The sequence below is a fragment of the Leptopilina boulardi genome, unplaced genomic scaffold, assembly GCF_019393585.1.
Source record: "Leptopilina boulardi isolate dan_hultmark-lab unplaced genomic scaffold, ZJU_Lbou_2.1 LbouV2_386, whole genome shotgun sequence".
NCBI classification, from domain to species: Eukaryota; Metazoa; Arthropoda; class Insecta; order Hymenoptera; family Figitidae; genus Leptopilina; species Leptopilina boulardi.
The window spans coordinates 27,484-49,249 of record NW_026137958.1 but is presented as its reverse complement, the minus strand read 5'-3'; the positions used below and the strand labels follow the sequence as shown (position 1 = coordinate 49,249).

The following is a 21,766-nucleotide window of genomic DNA, read 5'->3' as shown; positions in this document are numbered from 1 at the left end:
ATCAATGATTAGTCACATAAATTGTCACTTATTCACAATATTGATTATTTTCTCACTATTTTAATTATTAACATTGCAAACAGAAAACTAAAAAGCGATTTAAAAAAAGGCGCACTGACATTATTTTAATTGAATTAGAAAAACTTAATTTTCATTGAAAGAAAAAATTTTTTTTGTTTTTATATTGGACCTTTTCTTTTATTTATCCTGACTCTGTAAAACAAAAACATATATTTTATTAATTATGCATTAAAAAGTTGAATAATTATTTCAAATTAGATGTACAATAACTAGGAAATAATATATATATATAAAAAATATATTTTCAAATGGATGCGGAAAAATTTAATTTTTTTAGGTTATCATTATAAATATTTTGTGAAATTAATAAATACTCACCAAATAATTTGTTTGCACAATGAAGACGACCAAAAGATGATATACTTATCAAGCCATTTGTCCACGGAGATCCCTCCTCTAGGTTAAAATCAAAATTTTCATTTTGACAATAACCATTAACAAGGAGACCGTGTTCTAATGGCTCAAATTTCTCCTCTTTGCACCGCCTGCAGGTCGTCATGTCTCCAAATAACGGGAGCTGAAAAAGAAACAAATCATTACTTTATGCACAAAATCGAAAAAAAAAAATGAAGAGAAACAAAACATTTTTAACAATGTACAATCGACGCCATTTTGGCAAAATGTCATTGTTGCAAAAGAATTACAAATTTTTTACCACATTGGAATAATTTTCAATAAATTTCAATGTTTTTCCTATATTATAAAAGCACAACTATGAAAATTTTCGAGAAATTGGAACAATTGATAAATAAAATTCTGATACAACACGTGACAATACATTGACGATTTTTACACATTATGTCGATAATTAAATAGTCGAATATAATGATATATTAGAAAATATTACACCCCTCAACTAAAGAAACAATCAAAATAAAAAAAAATTATAAATAATACTTACCATTTTTACAAGATTAATGTAAAAATTAAGAGCCAACAACAAGATCACAAAAAATTTTCAACGTTAGAATTGACACTAAGAAAATAAATGCTATGATTGGTTGAATATAAAAATGGCGGTAAAAGTTCAAAATCAGCCCTGACACCTATCATCCATTTAAAGAACTTATAATCTAATTTCCCTGAATTATCGACTACTACATATTCCCCACAGTCGATATCTCAATAGTTTGCAGGTTCTCCGCGTGAAGCCGGCGGCGCATTTGTCGAAATGTCTATACAAATTGACAAATTTTCATATTTTCGTCTGCTAGGAAGATACGCATTATAAAATAGTCACTTTGATATAAAATAGTATAAAAATTGTTATAATTGACACAAAATTTATAAAAAAATAATAGAAATTACAAAAATTAAATACCAGCTGTGATTTTGTAACATCATTTTCGGATATTATTACGTAATTTTGTGACATGCAAACATTTTCAACGATCGTAACCATCATATGATGACTCAATCTGCAATGTTCACTTAAAGTGCCATTGGATTGTGTGATTTTGTAATAATAAATTTAAAACTTCAACAGCCTGTATATTCTAGAAAACAGATGAACAATTTATTGAATTGATACAAAGGAATCAAATATAAAATATCTTCATTTAACAAGGTAAGATATATGTTTTACTTTTGGAGGTTATCTTTTTGATATAAAGAAAAAGTAATATTGATTTTAAATTCGTAATTTATAATAATAAAAATTCTGTTAAATTTATTTCAATTTTGAATTAATTATATTAATAATAATTGAATTTATTAAATAATAATATGAATTGGATTTCTATATATATTTTCAATTAAAAATAAAATTACTTTTATATAATGTAGATTTTACAAAAAGTGATATTATTTGATTATGAAATACGTGTTTATTTAAAAATTGTAATTTTCCTTTGTATTTCGTCTGGTATATAAATATTAACATAAAAAGCATCTATATTGTGAAAATGTATTTTGTCAAGGTTAAGACCCAGGAATAATCCATTTTATTAACTCCAGTTATCTGTGTAATATATAAAGTTAAAGCTCGTGTCTATTAAAGTTTTTAGCACACTATCCACTTGAAGGGACATTGACCATATGGTGCAAACTTACACTTTCAATGTCTCTCGATGTACGGGGTGTAATAACTCAAGGTTGTGGGACCATTATCCTAATAATGATTTGTTGTTTTATTAATCTAATAATTGAATGTGACAACCGCTAAATTATGTAGCTTTAAGTTAAGAAAAAGAGGCCAGGGTCGTCTAAATTAATAAAATAATCTACAAAATTCATTTTTTAATTATATTTATTAAATAACAAAGAAAATTTTCCATCAAAATTCGATTTCAAAAATGAAATTTAAAGTTTTAAAACAAAATATAAATAAATGTATTATTTTCTTATTAAATTTGAAAATTGACCTGGACACATAGTTATAGTGTTTTATTTGCAAAAAATAAAAAATACAACTTTTTAATTTTCAAAGTTTATAACATCACAAAGCAATATATAAAATGAGTATGCCGCTTGCGTTTTGTCAGAAACAATGTCCTGGTCATAAAATATTAATTCAATGATATTTCCTCACAATATATTCCAAACAAATAATTTTATACCACATTTGAAATTCCACTTATTTGCAGTCGACAAAAATATATAATATAATAATATTCTCAAACAAATAGCTGAAATATTTAAAAGGTCATTTAATTAGGTCCGTTAACCTGGCTTGTCCACATTGTCCGATCTGGATAAAACCTATTTGAAAATTAAGGGCTAATTTAAGGCTAATTTAATGCCCTAATGCCGAATTTAATGCTCGGCATTTTCTTTAAAAAACTTGTGGACAAGCTAGCTTAACATTAAGGTGGCTTGTCCACACAATGAAGGAGCACTCGTAGGAAGGTCTGCTATAGGTCAAAATTTAGGGCTTTTTTAAGGCTCTTGAATGCTGTATTGTGGAATTTAATGCCGGCATTATTTCGCGAAATATTTGCAAAAATTCCATTTTTACGTTATCTCAGTTTGTCCACATCATGAAGGAACACTCGTAGAAAGGTCTACTATGGATCAAAATTTAGGGCTTTTTTAAGGCTCTTGAATGCTTTATTGCCGAATTTAATGCCGGCATTATTTCGCGAAATAATTGAAAAATTCAAATTTTACTTGATATCAGTTTGTCCACACAATGAAGAAGCACTCATAGGAAGGTCTACTATAGGTCAAAATTAAGGGCTTTTTTAAGGCTCCTCAATGCTCTATTGCCGAATTTAATGCCGGCATTATTTCACGAATTATTTGCAAAAATTCAATTTTTACTTGATATCAGTTTGTCCACACAATGAAGAAGCACTCATAGGAAGGTCTACTATATGTCAAAATTAAGGGCTTTTTTAAGGCTCCTCAATGCTCTATTGCCGAATTTAATGCCGGCATTATTTCACGAATTATTTGCAAAAATTCAAGTTTTACATTACAACAGTTTGCCCAAAAACAAAGGATCAGTCGTAGGAAGGTCTGCTATAGGTCAAAATTTAGGGCTTTTTTAAGGCTCTTGAATGCTGTATTGTGGAATTTAATGCCGGCATTATTTCGCGAAATATTTGCAAAAATTCAACTTTTACTTGATAAGCTGGCCCATTTCTGCTGCTACTCAGCCACTAGTCAGACCCTAAATAGCGTCGCTCGTCTGAAAAGTCTAGCCAAAAAGGTCGTTAATCCTAGAAGTACCACTTCCACGAAAAAAGTTGTTATATATGCTAACATTTAGCTTGACGTCAAGCTGGATCCGAATTAGTAGTTTTCTACTAATGAAAGAGTGCGTATTCGTTTACTAATTGAATTAGTAACAGTTTTGACTAATTTGTAGTAAAAAAAACTACTAATTGCAAGTAGAAAACTACTAATTTATGGAGTAAGTCGTATTTTTTACTTTTTTAAATTAGTAAGTCGATTTACTCCATGAATTAGTAGTTTTTTTTTACTAAAAATTAGTCAAAACTGTTACTAATTCAATTGGTAAACGAATACGCACTCTTTAATTAGTAGAAAACTACTAATTCAGATTTAGAGAGTAGGGTTCTCAACTAAGACTATTTAAATTTTTCAAAAACCACACCTAAGTTCAAAAAAACATCCCCAATTATTAAAACTTGATTTAACCAAACAATAATCATATAGGACTTAGGAGCTAAATTAGTGTTCTTCAATAGCACAAAATTGACTTTTTAAAATTGCACTCCCAAGCACCCCAATCATGTAACTGATAGAAAACCAAACACAAAACCTACCCTCAAATAATTCAACTTAATATTTTCAAAAAACAAACACATACACATTTAGAGTTCTTAAAAAGCACTTAATTAGATGTTCAAAAATGATCCACCAATTTCAAAAACTACCCCTGAGTAGTTCAAACTCAATTTTTTCAAAAAAAAGTACTAAAGAATTTGGGGCTCATAAATAGCACTAAATTGGATGTTCAAAATTGATCCACCAATTTTAAACACTACACATAATTAGTTCAAACACAATGTTTTCCAAAAACAAGTACTTATGAATTTAGGGCTAATTTAAGGCTCTTAAATAGAACTAAATTAAATGTTCGAAAATGATCCACTAACTTCAAAAACTACTCCTGGGTAGTTCTAACTCAATTTTTTCAAAAAACAAGTACTTAGAAATTAAGGTTAATATAAGGCTCTTAAATAGAACTAAATAAATGTTCAAAAGTGATCCACTAATTTTAAAAACTATACATGAGTATTTCAAACTCAATTTTTTCATGAAAAAGTACTTAGGAATTTAGGGATAATTTATGGCTCTTTACGAGCACCGAATTGGATATTCAAAAATGATCCACCAACTTCAAAAACCACCCCTGAGAAAATCAAAATCAATTTTTTCAAAATCAAGTAATTAGAAATTTAGGGCTAATTTAGGGTTCTTAAATAGCACTAAATTAGATGTTCAAAAACGATCCACCAACTTCAAAAACTTCGCCTCAGTAGTTCAAAAATTTCTTTTACATTTTTATATCGAAAATAACGATTTTTAATAAACAAATTATTTTTTTTAAACTGTGAAAGCTATTATTTTTACTTTTTTTTATTTTTAACATACCTGAAAATAGTAAGAATATTTTGCAAAAAAAAATTTCGAGTAGTCATCCAAAAAGGGTAATCAGATTATCAGTAAAACATTTTGCAAAGTATTTTAGTAGTATTTCCATGTATGTAAATATAAAAAAAGTAAAACAACGGGTCTAAAGTTACAAAAAAAAATTTGTTTATAAAAAAATCGTTATTTTCTATAAAAAAATTCAAAAATAAAATTTTGAACTAGTCGGGGGTAGTTTTTAGGATTGGTAGATCATTTTTAAACAGCCAATACAGTGCTATTTACGAGCAATAAATAAGCAAGTAATTCTAAAGTGCTTATTTTTTAAAAAAATTGTTTAGACTTGATAAGGTAGTGTTAAATTTGGCATAAAAGCATTAAAGAGTTTTAAATAAGACCTAAATTTTGACACCTAGAAGACCTTCCTAAAAGTATTCCTTCAATGTGTGGACAAACTAATATAGCGTTAAATTTGAATTTTTGCAAATAATTCGCGAAATAATGCCGGCATTAAATTCGGCAATAGAGCATTGAGGAGCCTTAAAAAAGCCCTAAATTTTGATCCATAGTAGACCTTTCTACGAGTGTTCCTTCATGATGTGGACAAACTGAGATTACGTAAAAATTGAATTTTTGCAAATATTTCGCGAAATAATGCCGGCATTAAATTCCACAATACAGCATTCAAGAGCCTTAAAAAAGCCCTAAATTTTGACCTATAGCAGACCTTCCTACGTCTAATCCTTTTTTTTGTACAAACTGTTGTAATGTAAAACTTGAATTTTTGCAAATAATTCGTGAAATAATGCCGGCATTAAATTCGGCAATAGAGCATTGAGGAGCCTTAAAAAAGCCCTAAATTTTGATCCATAGTAAACCTTTCTACGAGTGTTCCTTCATGATGTGGACAAACTAAGATTACGTAAAAATTGAATTTTGGCAAATATTTCGCGAAATAATGCCGGCATTAAATTCGGCAATAGAGCATTCAAGAGCCTTAAAAAAGCCCTAAATTTTGACTTATAGTAGACCTTCCTACGAGTGTTCCTTCATGATGTGGACAAACTGAGATAACGTAAAAATTGAATTTTTGCAAATAATTCGCGAAATAATGCCGGCATTAAATTCGGCAATAGAGCATTCAAGAGCCTTAAAAAAGCCCTAAATTTTGACCTATAGCAGACCTTCCTACGACTAATCCTTTGTTTTTGGACAAACTGTTGTAATGTAAAACTTGAATTTTTGCAAATAATTCGTGAAATAATGCCGGCATTAAATTCGGCAATAGAGCATTAAGGAGCCTTAAAAAAGCCCTTAATTTTGACCTATAGTAGACCTTCCTATGAGTGCTTCTTCATTGTGTGGACAAACTGATATCAAGTAAAAATTGAATTTTTGCAAATAATTCGTGAAATAATGCCGGCATTAAATTCGGCAATAGAGCATTCAAGAGCCTTAAAAAAGCCCTAAATTTTTACCTATAGCAGACCTTCCTACGAGTGCTCCTTCATTGTGTGGACAAGCCACCTTAATGTTAAGCTAGCTTGTCCACAAGTTTTTTAAAGAAAATGCCGAGCATTAAATTCAGCATTAGGGCATTAAATTAGCCTTAAATTAGCCCTTAATTTTCAAATAGGTTTTATCCAAATCGGACAATGTGGACAAGCCAGGTTAACGGACCTCATTTAATTATTGAAATTAATCTTTTTAACATACTACATTCTTGTAAAGTAAAATGTTAAAAATTCATTTTAATTATTGATGCATTTTAAATGATTATACATTACAATTGATAATTTACAATTATGATGTGCGATTATTTTTTCAATTTTTTGGTATGAATTTTCATGACAGATTTTATCATAAACGTTTTTTTTTTTTTTTTTTGAATTTTTAATAAAGAAATATTAATAATTATGGTGATTACAATGTTTTAAACATCTTCGAAAATAGCGATTTAAAATTAAATTTTTCTCTATTTTAATATTTCTTCATTAATTCTTTTTTTTAATTTTAATTCTAGTCTCGTACACAAATATCAAAAAAATGTTCGTGAATAAATTAAGACAATGATACGTGAAGACCTTTTTCACAACATCGTTTTTGTGCTAACTGTATATATAGCTTGTTCCGGACTTCACTTTCACTCTCAACGCGAACGAATTTCATTTTTCTCAAGTTGTAAGAATTTTCATTATCTTAAATTTATCATACTTATCATGATAATTATTATTTTTTAACATTATTATTATATTTTAATAATAATAATAAAAATTTAGAAACAACATAACTAAATAATTATAACAAATTTTAATGAAATTGAAAAAATAATTACAATTTTATAAAATTATTAAAATAAATCTACTCTAATGATAAGAATTTTTAAAAAAATTTCTTTATTTAAATTTTTATCATACATAATTAGAAAATGTAAAAATAATCTTGTAAAATTAATTTTCCTTTATACATTTATTTAAAAATGATACTTGAAAGATGTTAAAGATTAATTTGCCATTATGGCTAATGGAGAATAAAAATCGTTTTGACATAATCAAATCAATTACCAAGTCAGTAACGTCAAGGTTGCCACTCTCACTCATCCCACTTTACTACTTTTCAATTTGCCTAACATTATTAAGAACGAATTTCTGCTAGAAAAATTTGTTAGAAAGTATAAGCTCTTTCCGCTCTTAACAATAATTCGTTTATTTATAAAAAAAAAAATAAATAAACTTTTATTAAACATTTAATTAAAATTAAAGAATAACATTTATATATCATTAAAAAAGTTAATATTAATAAATAAATTAATTTATATCACTTATTTAATCTAATTTTTTTATCACATAGGAATATTTTTGATAAATCCTGATTTTGAAATTTAAACTCAGAAAGGTGATTTAAATAAATAAAAAACTTGAAAAAATTTGAATCTAGAATTCTTTGAAGGGAGATGAAACTAATATTTATACTATTTGATTAGAATCATAACACATTATTTCTTTGTACGTGTTTTTTAGCAAATATTCCAAAGAATGCGTTTAAATATAGAATGTATACGTGTTTTCTCTAACTTTGAAATCTCGAATACATAACTACATAATATTTCGAAAGGACGAGACATCTTATGTCATACGAAAGTTTTATCGAATACAAACCGCCATGTCCCAGGTGTTGAAGAATTTCATTCACAAGACTCGTTATTCCTCAAACATTTTCAAATTCAAGTGCAAAAGAAAATTTAAAATTGAGGATTTAAATAATTCATAAAATTACTTTTTCTAATTTGAATTGTACAATCTATAATTAAAATTAAAAGAGTTCTAATTGAAACAGAAAAAAAAATTCTTATCTTCATAGAACTTTCAATTAATTTTAAATGTGAAATTTTTAATTACTTCAAAAATTCTTCTTTTTATTTTGATTTTATCTTTCTTCTACAATTGTTTAGTAATTTATCGATATTAATTTTTCAGATCAAAAATTAGAAGAGGAATGGTAACAGCAAGTTAAAGGTGAATGAAATAGATGATTTTAATTGATTTTTCATCAAAATAAATTGTAACTGATGGCAAACGTGAAAGACCGAACTCTTCCGGACCTTGACGATCGGCCTTTCGCAGCGGGATCAAGAGACTGACTTGAAACGTGCTCTGACACAGGAAAATCAGTTGAGACGCGACTTTGTAACCGAGCGGTTTGTGCCTACCTATTTACCTTTCTAATTAATAAGCCCAATTATCAGTTAAACGTCCTTGAATGATTTCTTAACACCCTACTTTGTGTTGATGTTTTTTTTTTTTTTTTTTTTTTTTTCTTCAAGAGGGGAAAGTTTTAATTTTTTAATTTTTCAGCCTCTTTTTTTTCATCTCTATTATCAAGTGTTGAATAAATTTTTTTTTTAAATTATGTTTTGTTGAAAAAAATTGTAATTATTCATTCCTGACGAATGAGAAAGAAAGATTATTGGGAAATTCTGGAATTAAAATCTGCTCACTTAGGTCATGAGGCGCAACCTCACTTTTTAAAGTCGTGTGACCACTAGTCGATGGATATTTTGGGTTGAACGTTTATATAATAGGTATGTAAAGGATGAAAGTCACTTGCCAAACTTGCATTTAATTGCAATTTGTTTCTGGTTTTTTCTTCTCAATATATCTTCTTTTATTCCGCTTTGCAATTTTCACTTTCGATTTTAGCCGGGAGCGGAGTTTTTTTTTTCTTCTTTTTTTAACGAAGCATAACAAAACGATTGATTTTGAAATTATAATTGTCTCTTGTTGTTATTTTTTTTTTTTTATTTATTTGTTCTATTTTATGTAATAAAACAGCAATTCTGGAGCAGTTGACTTGGAATTGATTGCAGGAAATGAAATGAAATTTTTCTGAGAAAGTATATGAGAGAGAGAGAGAGAAAAAAAATAATAGAATAAGTTAATGAAAACTTAGATTTATCATTGTTGTATTTTGAAATCGCTTTTTTTTTATCAATAATTTGAATAATTTTTTGAAAAATCAAATTGTCATTTTGATATTTTATTTTTAGTTCTTATTTTATTTCTCTTTTTCTTCGTTCTCACGTGAGAATAACATTGTTGTTTTCTTTATTTCTTTTTTGTCCTTAGAATCGATATTTTTTTTTTTATTCATACAAAACACGTGATCTAATTGTAATTTCTGGTCCATTCAACATCAGAGTGCGTGATGCGTTTAAAGAGCAATGAGAAATCTGAATTTCAATGTTTTCAGTGAAAAAAAGAAAAAAAAAAAAACTCTTCTGCGAACAAACGCTCAGTATTTCAATATTTTCAATGACATATTCGAAAAATAGAAACTTTTAAATCATCTCAGAAAATGTTGTTTAATTTCAAAAGCGACTATTGTCATTTCTTTTTCATTATCTAGTCAAAAAAAAAAAACTGTACATTTATATACATATATATGTATATCTATATATACTTTGGTGTGGCTGCCTTTCTCCTTTTTATAGTTTATTTGAACTTTCATATTCTTAGTGAATTCCAAAGTTTAAGTAATTTGACTCTATGTCAATTTATTTATTACTGTTTTCATAGATAACTTCCTTTTTTATTGGAAGGAGATTATTGTTTTTATTCATTAGTTTATAAATTTTTCAATTAAAGATTTATTCTTTTTCCCCATGAAAAAATCAGAATATTAAAATAGTTTTAATTTTATGTTGTACAATGTCACGTTGTCATGAATGTAGAAGACAAAATTAGCGGTGCAAACAGTCAAAGTCAGGGCCAAGAAATTATTCGTATTTCGAAGGCATTTTGCACGTGACTACTACAAAGGATACTTACGGGAAAAAAAATTAATAATACATCGAGTAAATTTTAATTTATAAAAAGAAAATGAATTCTTTATTTTAAAAATTCAACGAGTTTCTATATTTATAAATAAATGAATTAAAAATTAAAAATAGTAATTAATATTAAATATATTTTTTTTTAATTGAATTATTTTTATAATTATGTATTTTTGTAGGGATGAAGTGTAAATTTGTATTATGTAAATTTAAATATTTTTTTTTATCCGCGATAAGAATCCATCTTATCATTTCTTTATAGTCCCAGTTTCACTCTATTTCCTTTTTCAATTCATTGTCTGACTAAACTCAGTTGCTTCTACTGTGGAAATTCTAATTATATGTATGAACAATTTTTAAATAGTATCAATTTTTTATTAAAGATAATAAAAGATAAAACAATGGCAATTTAATATACTTTCAATTACTTTTTAATGTCAATTTTTTGAAATAATTATTTTTATATATAACTATAATAATTAGAAAAAATTTAATTTTTAAATATATATATAAATATTGAAATCGAATATTTTGGATAATTTAAAAAAAGTTGCCTAATTTAAAATTTTCATTTTATTCTTCTGGCTATCAACAAGTGTTGATTATTAAATTAATTAATTAAAATTTCTGAAATGTATTTTTAAAAAAATTGAAACTGATACATTAACTATATCACTTTGATATGCCTATACCACACGTGTAATTGAAAAAAAGGGTAAAAAAAATAATGGAAAATCCTCTCGATTAATAGATCATCATCGTTTGACATACTTCACCTTGTCACATTAATCGTTGATTCTTTTTTTTCTTATCTGTTTTACTATATATTATATATACTATTTAAAAACAAAAATATTACAATTTTATTTATTACGTTAAAATAAGTTCGACAAATAGAATTTTCTCATAAATATTCATCATTTAAAAAAAACAATTACAAAAAAATGTATTTTTTTAGAATATGTAAATTATAGTATGTATTTAAATTTATTTTCCTTTTTTTATCATTCCCTGAGAAAGAAGTAAAAAAAAAAAAATGAAAAAATTAACCTTTATGAGCGATATCGAAAATTATTTGGTATTTAAATTTTATTAATTATTCGAGAATTTTTTTTTAATTATTATAAAAATGAGAAATTTTAGATAATATAAAAAGTTTACAATTATTTATATCATTATAATGGGAAATATAAATATTCTTACTTCTTTTTGTTATAAAAAATTTTTAATTTAAAAAAAAAATTGCAGGCGCATATTTAAAAAAAATTTTGTTTTTATTTAATATATATACCTATATATATATATATATATAAGAAATAACAGAAATATATCATAATTTTATTGTACAAAGAATACAGGTTTTTCTGTGAATATAAGGGAAAAAAAAACCATCAATGGCATGGTAATTTTTTTTTATATATAATTATCATGCAATATACACTTAATGTGCAATGTGTAAACGCAGTCATCGCACTCTGATCATAGCCGATGAAATCCTTGCTTGCCTTGAACGATTAAAGGTGTCTCGTGTAATTTCGTGACATAGATTTATCAATTGCTAATAGAATGTTAAAATATTCCATTTTCATCAATGTGTGCCATCTCATCTCAATTTTTCTATCTTTGTAATAAATTAGAGTATTTTATTTTATTTCTTTTCATTTTCCAGTGAGTAATTAAATTAGTAATTTTATTATTTACTAATTATTATAAAATAGTAATTATTAGTAGAAAAAAAATTGCCATTTTTCGATGAATCATAATTATTATAATGAAATGTGGATTTTTCTGTTATATTGTTGCAGAAAATCGTTTCTTGCATCAATTGTCTGGAAGAAAAGATGCTGGGACCAATATTCGAAGTACATGGTCGCTTTTGCGCGAGCCATCCTCTTGAGGTGATTGTTGCCACATTCACCCTGACAGCATGCATTCTTAACATTGAAATCGGAAATAGTCAAACGAAAGAGGAAAGTCTGTCAGCCACGCATTGTTGGCATGATCGTTGTTCATTTGAGGTAAAAAGAACTTGATAATTTCACTAACGGTTCATTTCTTTTTTTCAATATTCAATAACAAAAGAAAACATTCTTTTTTAGAATTTAATTACATTTCTTCGTTTTTTATTCTCTTGAGTTTTTTTTTTAAATACTTCAACCGCAAATAAAAATAAAAGAATAAAATTTTCGTAACACAGTTATTGAGAGACAATAGTGTAAAATTATTATTTAAAACTAGGGAAAAATGTGTATTTTTTTTTTTATTTATGCAACAGCAAAAATTTACAATTCTGAATTATTTAACAAGAAATATTTGCGAGAAAAAAATATTCTAGAATACATTTTTTTCTAAATGTCAAGATTGTATAATTTTTGCTGAATTCTAAAATTGAATCAGTGTGGAATTTCGTCATTTCAAAAAAAAAATTGCAACATTCTTCTTCCAGGATCAAAATGCAGCTGATGTAATATTGATGACTATAATTCGTTGTTTGGCGATACTCTTCAGTTATCATCAATTACGAAATCTTCAAAATACAGGATCTAAATACATTCTTGGTATGTTTAAAAAAAAAAAATGCTAGAATTTTTAAATTCGCTAATTTTTCTTTAAAAAAAAAATTTGCTTTTATTTAATATTAGAAATGGATTTATTCTTGAAAACTAATCAGATTCTAGACATCAATAATTCGTAAATTTTTTTCAAATAATATTTTTGGATTTTCAACATTGATGACTAATTTTTATTTTGTCAACAAAATCATATTTGAATAATTTGGATTGATATGTGTATAAATTAATTTATGCTTCGATTACTTATATATTGATGTTTGTGTTTGTTTTTTTTAAATCGATTAATTAACTAATGATTTTATTGAATATTCCAATTAGAGTTGAAATTATTCAAAACTACAGAAAATATGTTTTTTTTTTATTTATGTAACATCTAAAATTTACAATTCTGAATTATTTAAAATATTAAAATTATCATATCATGGGTTGTAAAAAAACAATCGTTTTAAGAAAAAATAATTAATTTGAACTATTTTAAAAAAAGGTCAAGTGCCTGAATAGTTAGAATAATAATAAATTTAAATAAATAATAAATAGCAAATAATAAATTACGTTGACATTTTTGTGAATTTTTTTTTTATGACGGCTTAGAAAAATGTTAGTTTTTCATGATTTTTTTTTTTATGAGTGATGCATAATTTTAAGTAATAAGAAGTGATCATTGATAAGACAGATGCTTTAAAAGACGTGTGAAAGCATTGAGCGCCAGTGAAAGTTCCATAGAAAGTGATAGCGTTTCTTTCGAGGCCAATGTGAGGTCATTGTCTATCAGAATTACCGAATTTCCTCAGAATCTGCGTATTTATTTGAAAAAAAAATTATTGATTTTGACTATTATAATTTTATTATTTAATTAATTTAAAAAAATTTGTCTAAAAAAAATTGTTTTAATTTATTAAAACAATTATTATTGCCCGATACTATTTTTGCCCCTTGGATAATTTTTATGATTTTATTTTTAATAGAAAGTATTATTATTTATTGCAAAATTTAATAATTTATTCTTTAATAAATTTTTCATATACGTAATGAAGAATTAAAAAAGTAATTAAATTATTATTTACAGGTGGAGCTGGACTTTTTACCGTATTTTCCAGTATAGTGTTCACTTCAAGTGTTGTGAATTTTGGCCAAAGTGCTATTTCCGATTTAAAGTAAGTATTTTCAGCAGTAAAAAGAAAATTTCTTCCATTTTTTTTAACATATTTTTTATGAAACAAAATTTTTTTAACATTCTTTACTTTTTTTGTGAATTAAATTTTTAGATATCATTAATTTACAGTTATACACCTTCTTTTAATGTCATAGATTTGAAAAAAAAAACGGAATAAATTATCGAAATTTAATTTTAAAATTCCGTTTTTACATGAATTTCTTATACGATTTTGCTTCTAACGCATGTTTTAAATTTCATTTTAAAATTTATTGACTGATTAAATTGAAATGTATATTTAAATTTAATTGAGACTTTCCTGCACGTTAAAGCTCTAACGTGAAATAAATTTTATATTTGAAATTCAATGTGGGATTCCCCGGTCATTTGAAACATTGTAATAAAAATGAATTTATAATATAAACTTGTTTATGAATGGTAAAAATTTATTTTTATACTATCCGGCAATTTCAGGGATGCCTTCTTTTTCTTTCTTCTGGTCATTGATTTGAATAAGGCACGTTTGCTGGCACAAATTGCTTCAAGTTCACGAAATCAGGAGGAAGTTCGTGCAAATATTGCACGTGGAATGACACTATTGGGTCCAACAATTACACTCGACACTCTTGTGGAAATTCTTTTAATTGGCATTGGATCACTTTCGGGTGTCAAGAGACTTGAGATACTTTGCACATTTGCCTGTCTTGGTGTCGTTGTTAATTATCTCGTGTTCATGACTTTTTATCCTGCCTGTTTGTCACTAATTGTTGAGGTAATATTTTCTTTTCTATTTTTTTTTCTCTCATTTATTTAACTTTTATATATATCTATTAATTATAATTTTATTTTAATTAATTTAGACTTGAATTTTATTTTGATAATTAATTATAAAATATATTACAAAATTTTTAATTACGAAAAAAAATAGTTTGCAAGAAATTGAATTTGATTTTGCAATATGAGGAAAAGTTTTTTTTTTTATACATGATTGAATAATGTATTTTTGCTTTCTCTGCTTTTGTTTTTCTAAGGAGAGTGAAATTTTTATTTGATTTACAGTTGTCGCGCGGCAATCACGTAATGGGCGCTGACAAAATACTAATGATGCCAGGTTTAAATGAAGAAGACCGGAAACCAAATCCAGTTGTCGAAAGAGTCAAACTCATCATGATTGCTGGACTTTTCATCGTTCACGCTCACAGGTAACTCTCTTTCACTCTCTCAAAAAATCGGTTTTGTAAAGAAAAATAGCTTTCACAAAAAACACACACACACACATATTTCACAAGAATTTCCGATTACAGTTGTATTTCACAATAATAATAATATTGAAATTAATTTCACAAGAGAATTTAATAATTGAAAATTGTTTTAAAAAAAGAAAGAAAAGAATAATTTAAATATGTTGTAATTATTTTCGTAAATAGAGAAAGGACTCGTGAGAGAAATGAGATCGATTTTAAATTCTGCAGGTGAAAGAAGGTCAGGAACCGGTCTAATTTTATTACAACATTCTTATGAAACTGACGACGACCTTTAGTAAAAGATGTCGAATGATGAAACGACCGCTTTATTGGATGTTAAATACGACCTAGACATAGAATTTTCAAAGTAGGGTAGTCTTTTTTAAAAGTATAAACGTTATATGTATGTAATAAGAAAGAGATAAAAATCTCTTTTTTCAAAAAATAGGAAAAAAAAAAGAGAATCATGAAGAGGGAGAGAGGGGAAATTTGTGACGTAATTTAAAGACTTTCTTTTTCCAAATTGAAACGAGGAAAAAGAAAAGCGTCACCAACTGAAAAGCTATCATTTCAATCTGACCTCTACGAGATTTTTCAACCGTTTTATATATACATGTTTATGTGTGTATGTAGCGAAAAAAAGTCTTTTTGTCCCCGTAGAAATGTCACATGAGTCAGGGTCACGTCGACAAGACATTAAAAAAAACGTTAGGAGATGCGTGCACGGTGCATATATTCAGTGAATTATGCAAGTTCCGTGGAAGCGCGATCGTATCATACCGATCTTCGGCAGTTTTCTTCCAAATGCAAATGAATCACGTGGTGAAAAGTCGAATGCAGAGTGTAATGGTACGTGTTTCGAAGTATATTATTTTGTGCTTGAGTTTTTTTTTTTCTTATTTTCTTCTTCTTCTTATTCGTTTTGGGGGCGTCGTCGGACTCCGAAATTATTTCGATCTTTGACAGTCGGCCGGGTGGATCTTTGTTCGTTTTTTTTTTTTTTTTTTCGAGAAGTTTCTTATTCAAAATGGCTCTTGGCGCGAATGAATGGAACTTGAGGACCATATATGCCTCTATGATAAAAATAAATGTCGCGATGCGAGTTTAAATATTACATGAGAACGTTTTTTTAACAATACCCATTGGGAAGAAAAATTTCTCAAACGTCGAGTTTTTAAACTAAAAATATATTTATACAGATTGATGAAAAGAGGTGGGAATATATATGCCTCAGTCTCAATATTTCTTGTTAGGAAAAAAGAGAGACGCGCGTTTCAGTATCAAACAAGAATTTCTTCCGTCTACACATGATATTAATTTTTAATCATTAAAAAAAAAAGTGGATTTATTTTATTTAAAGCTTTTTTTTTCTTTCTCTTTTATATTACAGTCGATGGCCATTTAAGGAACAGGACCAGGTTGTGATTAAGGAATCGGTCTCACCGATAAATCAAAATTTAATTTTAAACAACGAAAACTCAACGGATTCACAATTGAGTTTGGGAAAATATTTTTTAAATTGGATGCCATTTAGTCCTGATAATATTGTGATTGTCATTCTATTGGCGGCGTTGGCAATAAAATTTGTCTTTTTTGAAGATAGGGGTGATATTGCGAAACAATTGAAATTGAAGGAGGAGAGCGCAGACGCGCAAAAAACCGTTACTGAGGAAGGAACGGTGATGAAAAGTATGCATGCAACTGCCGCGAATTTGGAGTCACAAACGAGGCGTCGATTTGAATCCGCAATGCCCACAATGCACTCGACTATTTTTCCTCTTTCTGGAATGGGTGGCGATTGGATTGAAGTTGTTGATGATGAGGAATCATATGTGAAACTCAGCGACAAAGAAGTGCAAACTGATGATATTCAACTTGTTGGTTCATCAAGCGATGTCAATAAAGATGTTGTTCCAAAAATTCCTCGAACCTTAGGAGAGTGTCTCACCATTTATAGATCAGAGGTAAGAACATTTCTGTTTAAATATATTTTTGTATTTTATCAATTTTTCTAATTTATATATTTTTAAATATTAAAAAAAATCTTAATTATTTTTTAAACAAAAAATTTGTTACAATAGTTTTTTTTTTTTTGTTGTTGATTAAAAATTTTTCAACAAATTTAGCAATAATTGGAAGAAAATTCGTAAATAAAATAAAAGTTTTCAAAAGAAATAAATTCTTTGAGAATAAATTAGATCTAAAAATGGAAATTATGAATGCTGATTTGACAATACCATAGAACGAATGTATAGAAACATGAGTTGTTCTATTTTTTGGATTTTCTCGAGAGAAATAAAAAAAAAATAAATAAGAATGTACTGTCTAATTTGAATATCTTGAACATAAATCTAGCGAATTGTGGCAATGGCATTGAAAATTAATGACATAAAATAAACTGAGAAAAAATACGAAACAAAATTACGATGATTTAGTATCTAATGAAAGTGAATTTTTAAATTCTGTTTGAAAGTCACGTACGCAAGTTCGATAGTCTTAGAAATTTGAATAATAATAAATTGATATTATCACAAGAGAATTTAGTATTTGAAATTTTATAAGTTTTTTATATATTTCTTTTTTTTTAATTATTTCATAAATTTTCGATGATACTAAAAAATTTGAATCATGTAATTTTAACTTATTTCTCTATTCAGAATTAAAATGAACAAAAGTTGATAATGTATGTTGATAACTTAAAAAAAAATTTTTTTTATAATTATACTACCAAATTTGTTAGAAAATAGATTAAAGCTTGCGTGGCTTATAAATATCCAAATGAACGATTTTAATAATGGAAAATTTAATTTTAATTAAATTAATAGAAAATTTCATCGATTTTTTATAAACAAAAAAAAACATATAAAGTGAATAATTAAATGTAACTGGCAGTTTATTTTATTTATTAATTTTGTTTGTAACTTAATTGATTAATTTTCTTAATGTAAAATACAAATTAAATAATTAGATTGTTAGTTATTTGATTAATTTGAATTATTATTTTTGAATTTCAGTTGGGAGCCGATGCACTGACGGACAGTGAAGTAATTGATCTCGTGAAACATAAATATATTCAATCGTATCAATTAGAAAAGGCCGTTGGCAATATGGAGCGAGGAGTTGGAATTCGTCGCAATATGCTTGAGGATATTGGTAATTTTTCCGAGAATCTCGATGAATTACCATATAAAAGTTATGATTACAGTAAAGTCCTTGGCTCATGTTGTGAGAATGTCATTGGCTATGTACCTGTTCCGGTTGGTGTTGCCGGTCCCCTTAAGGTTGATGGTGAATTTATTCACGTACCAATGGCAACAACTGAAGGTTGTCTTGTTGCATCGACAAATCGTGGTAGTCGTGCTCTTATAAATTGTGGTGTAACAAGTCGTGTTGTAGCCGATGGTATGACAAGGGGACCAGTTGTTAGATTTCCAAATGTTGTACGCGCAAGCGAAGCAATGGTTTGGATGCAAATAACAGAGAATTTCAATTCAATGAAAGCGAGTTTCGATACTACTAGTCGATTTGCAAGATTATCAAAAATTCACATTCGAATTGCCGGTAGACATTTGTTTATTAGATTTGTGGCAAAAACTGGCGATGCAATGGGAATGAATATGTTGTCAAAGGGTACGGAAAAATCACTTCACACAGTACAGGAACAATTTCCCGATATGGAAGTATTATCGTTGAGTGGTAATTTTTGTACTGATAAAAAACCAGCGGCTGTTAATTGGATTGAAGGACGTGGAAAAAGCGTTGTTTGTGAGGCTATTGTACCGGCGAATATTGTCACAACAGTTTTAAAAACAACAGTGCCAAGTATTGTGGACGCGAATATTAGTAAAAATATGATTGGTTCGGCGGTAGCTGGTAGTATTGGAGGTTTTAATGCACATGCTGCAAATATTGTAACGGCAATATTTATTGCGACTGGACAGGATCCAGCGCAAAATGTTGCGAGTAGTAATTGTATGACATTAATGGAACCATGGGGACCAGATGGTACGGATCTTTATATTTCTTGTACAATGCCAAGTATTGAAGTTGGTACTATTGGTGGTGGAACGGGACTTCCGGCTCAAGGTGCTTGTTTGGCAATGTTGGGCGTAAAAGGTGCAAATTCCGATGATCCTGGACAAAATTCAAGTAAATTGGCGAGAATTGTTTGCGCGACAGTTTTGGCAGGTGAACTCTCGCTAATGGCAGCTCTCACTGCTGGACATTTAGTTAAAAGTCACCTCAGACACAATAGGTGAGACATAAATTTTATTTTTTATTTTAACTTGCAGAATTACAAAATTAAAAATTCATAAGTTTTTGTTGAGAAACAAAAATGCTTTTGGCTAAAAAAAAAATTTTCCCTTCAGGTCGTCAACGACAATAGGAAATCCAGTACCGGTAACACGAAGCGATGCTTCAGGAAATTTGTCAGTTGCCAGTGTCCTTCCATCGCTTCAGGCAATGTGTAAAGACTCGAATCGATCGTAGTATTAGTTATAAACATTAATGAATCCGTCACTATTTTTTTCGAGGATTGAGAAAAAAAAACCCCCTCTTTTTTTTAAGTGGAGAAAAAAATCAAACAGAAACAAGAGGGGAGAAAATAAAGTCAAAATCCTTGAGAAAGATTTTTTTAATTAATAACTTAGAAAATAATTAAATTGGGCTTTGTCTGATTTACTTTCAGATTTTGTAATTTAATTTCTAACGGAAGAGAATAGAAAGAGAATTCTTTTTTCTTAACACATTATAAATATTGTACAAATGGATTGCTTAAATGAATATAGTTTTAATAATTAAAGTTAAATAATTGTAATTAGCGTACGAGAAGAAAAAAAAAACAGTTCTTTTTTTTTCTTCGAATACATAAATAGGTTTAGGTTTCTTTTAATCGGAAATAAATGCAAGTAACCCTTTCTGCGGATACAATTCTTAACAAAAAATTTTTTTTTATTACCTAGAAAATGTAAAAGATTTTTTTTTTGCTTTCTTTTTATATTATTGACAAAAAAATACTGCCTAAAGTATCGTGCCAAAGACGGAAAGGGTTCATTAATTGCAATTGACAATAAACACTTTACAATTTCTCATTAATGTAATAGAAAAATTGCATAAATTTGAAATATCACTTTTACAAATATTAAATACGTAAAAAAAAGTTTGTGTATTTAAAATGTAAGTTGAATCAGTCACAAAATTTACATTATATTAAAATGTAAGACAATTTATATATTGATTTGAAATATAAAATTTTTTTTTTTATCGATTTTTAATGCAAGAAAAATTACATTAATTTTAAAAATGTAAAAAAAATGAGTTACGGATTAACTTTAAAGTAATAATTAAAATTTTATTCGAAAAATTTTTTTTTTATCAGCAATCACGTGAAACAAATTAAAAATTCGTAGAATTTATCTGCATGATTCAGGATTTATTTATTATTGAAATATTCAAAATTAATTCAATTTATTCAGAATAAAGAAAATATTCTTTAAAAAATATAACATTAAACTGGAAAAATATCATTGACCATATAACAGAATAGTCAATTTTGACGTTAACAATGAGTAAAAGAAAAAAGTCTGATTTTCATCGATGAGAAAAAAATAATTTCATATTCCTCTAAGTAATTATTATAATTTATTTTTTACATTTTTTTAGTAATGAAATTCCAAATTTATTGACGATTTCTTTTCTTTGCGTTTATATGCATAATATTATTTTAATAGGTATAATTTACTGTTACAAAGATTTGAAAAAAAAATCTTTTTATCACATTGTACATAATAGATTAGGAATAGGATTTTATTTGTAAATTTTTTTGTTATAGACATTAAATAGCGAATAGAGATAAAATGAAAATGCAGCTGAATTGCAAATATAGAAATGAATAAAAATGCGCAATTTAAAATGCAAATATTGTTAAATCCGATTTTAAGAGTTTCATTGATACTTGAATTAGTTTTTAAGCAATAAAATATTTGTCGAGTTTTCATTGTTCCTTGGATTTAACAACATTAAAGCGCCATAAAGAGAGTGAAGTGAAGATTTTATAAAGTAAGATTTGGAAGAGTACCTGCCAAAGGAACATTTTTTTTGTAAATTATTTAAAAAAAAAAAAAAAAGATGTTAATGCATAATTCTAATAATAGTTTTCTTCAGTTAATAAATTTTATGATAAGTTATTTTTCGCGACGTAGATTTTAATTATATCAATGTTATAACAATTCTACAACAAATTTTTAAAATGCATTTTTGGGAATTATTGAAACATTCATCAAATTATGAATAAATGGAATAATTTAACATGTCTTTCTTC

The 21,766-nt window shown here is 27.1% G+C and overlaps 1 protein-coding gene across 4 annotated transcripts; it reads left to right on the top strand.

Moving 5' to 3' along the window:
* The first annotated feature begins 1,273 nt into the window (after nt 1-1,273).
* Nucleotides 1,274-21,755, top strand: LOC127288428 (3-hydroxy-3-methylglutaryl-coenzyme A reductase). Of its 4 annotated transcripts, none has more exons than XM_051315860.1 (10): nt 1,276-1,648; nt 8,619-8,657; nt 12,280-12,492; nt 12,921-13,032; nt 14,114-14,201; nt 14,675-14,972; nt 15,260-15,402; nt 16,835-17,408; nt 18,459-19,699; nt 19,815-21,755. In XM_051315860.1, exons 3-10 carry the CDS (start codon nt 12,316-12,318, stop codon nt 19,933-19,935), a joined length of 2,754 nt encoding a protein of 917 aa, XP_051171817.1. In that variant the 5' UTR covers nt 1,276-1,648; nt 8,619-8,657; nt 12,280-12,315; the 3' UTR covers nt 19,936-21,755. The 4 variants fall into 4 exon arrangements, with proteins under 4 accessions (XP_051171818.1, XP_051171817.1, XP_051171815.1 ...); XM_051315858.1 differs by having other exon boundaries at nt 8,619-8,839; XM_051315861.1 differs by lacking the exon at nt 19,815-21,755 and having other exon boundaries at nt 1,274-1,648; nt 8,619-8,839; nt 18,459-19,703.
* The last annotated feature ends 11 nt before the right edge of the window (nt 21,756-21,766 follow it).

Excerpts from the sequence above, each read along its gene's own strand:
- LOC127288428 (XM_051315860.1), top strand. The coding sequence starts at position 12,316 with ATGCTGGGACCAATATTCGAAGTACATGGTCGCTTTTGCGCGAGCCAT. Across the intron at positions 14,202-14,674 it reads AGTGCTATTTCCGATTTAAA|GGATGCCTTCTTTTTCTTTC; the intron begins GTAAGTATTTTC and ends CGGCAATTTCAG. Across the intron at positions 17,409-18,458 it reads TCACCATTTATAGATCAGAG|TTGGGAGCCGATGCACTGAC; the intron begins GTAAGAACATTT and ends TTTGAATTTCAG.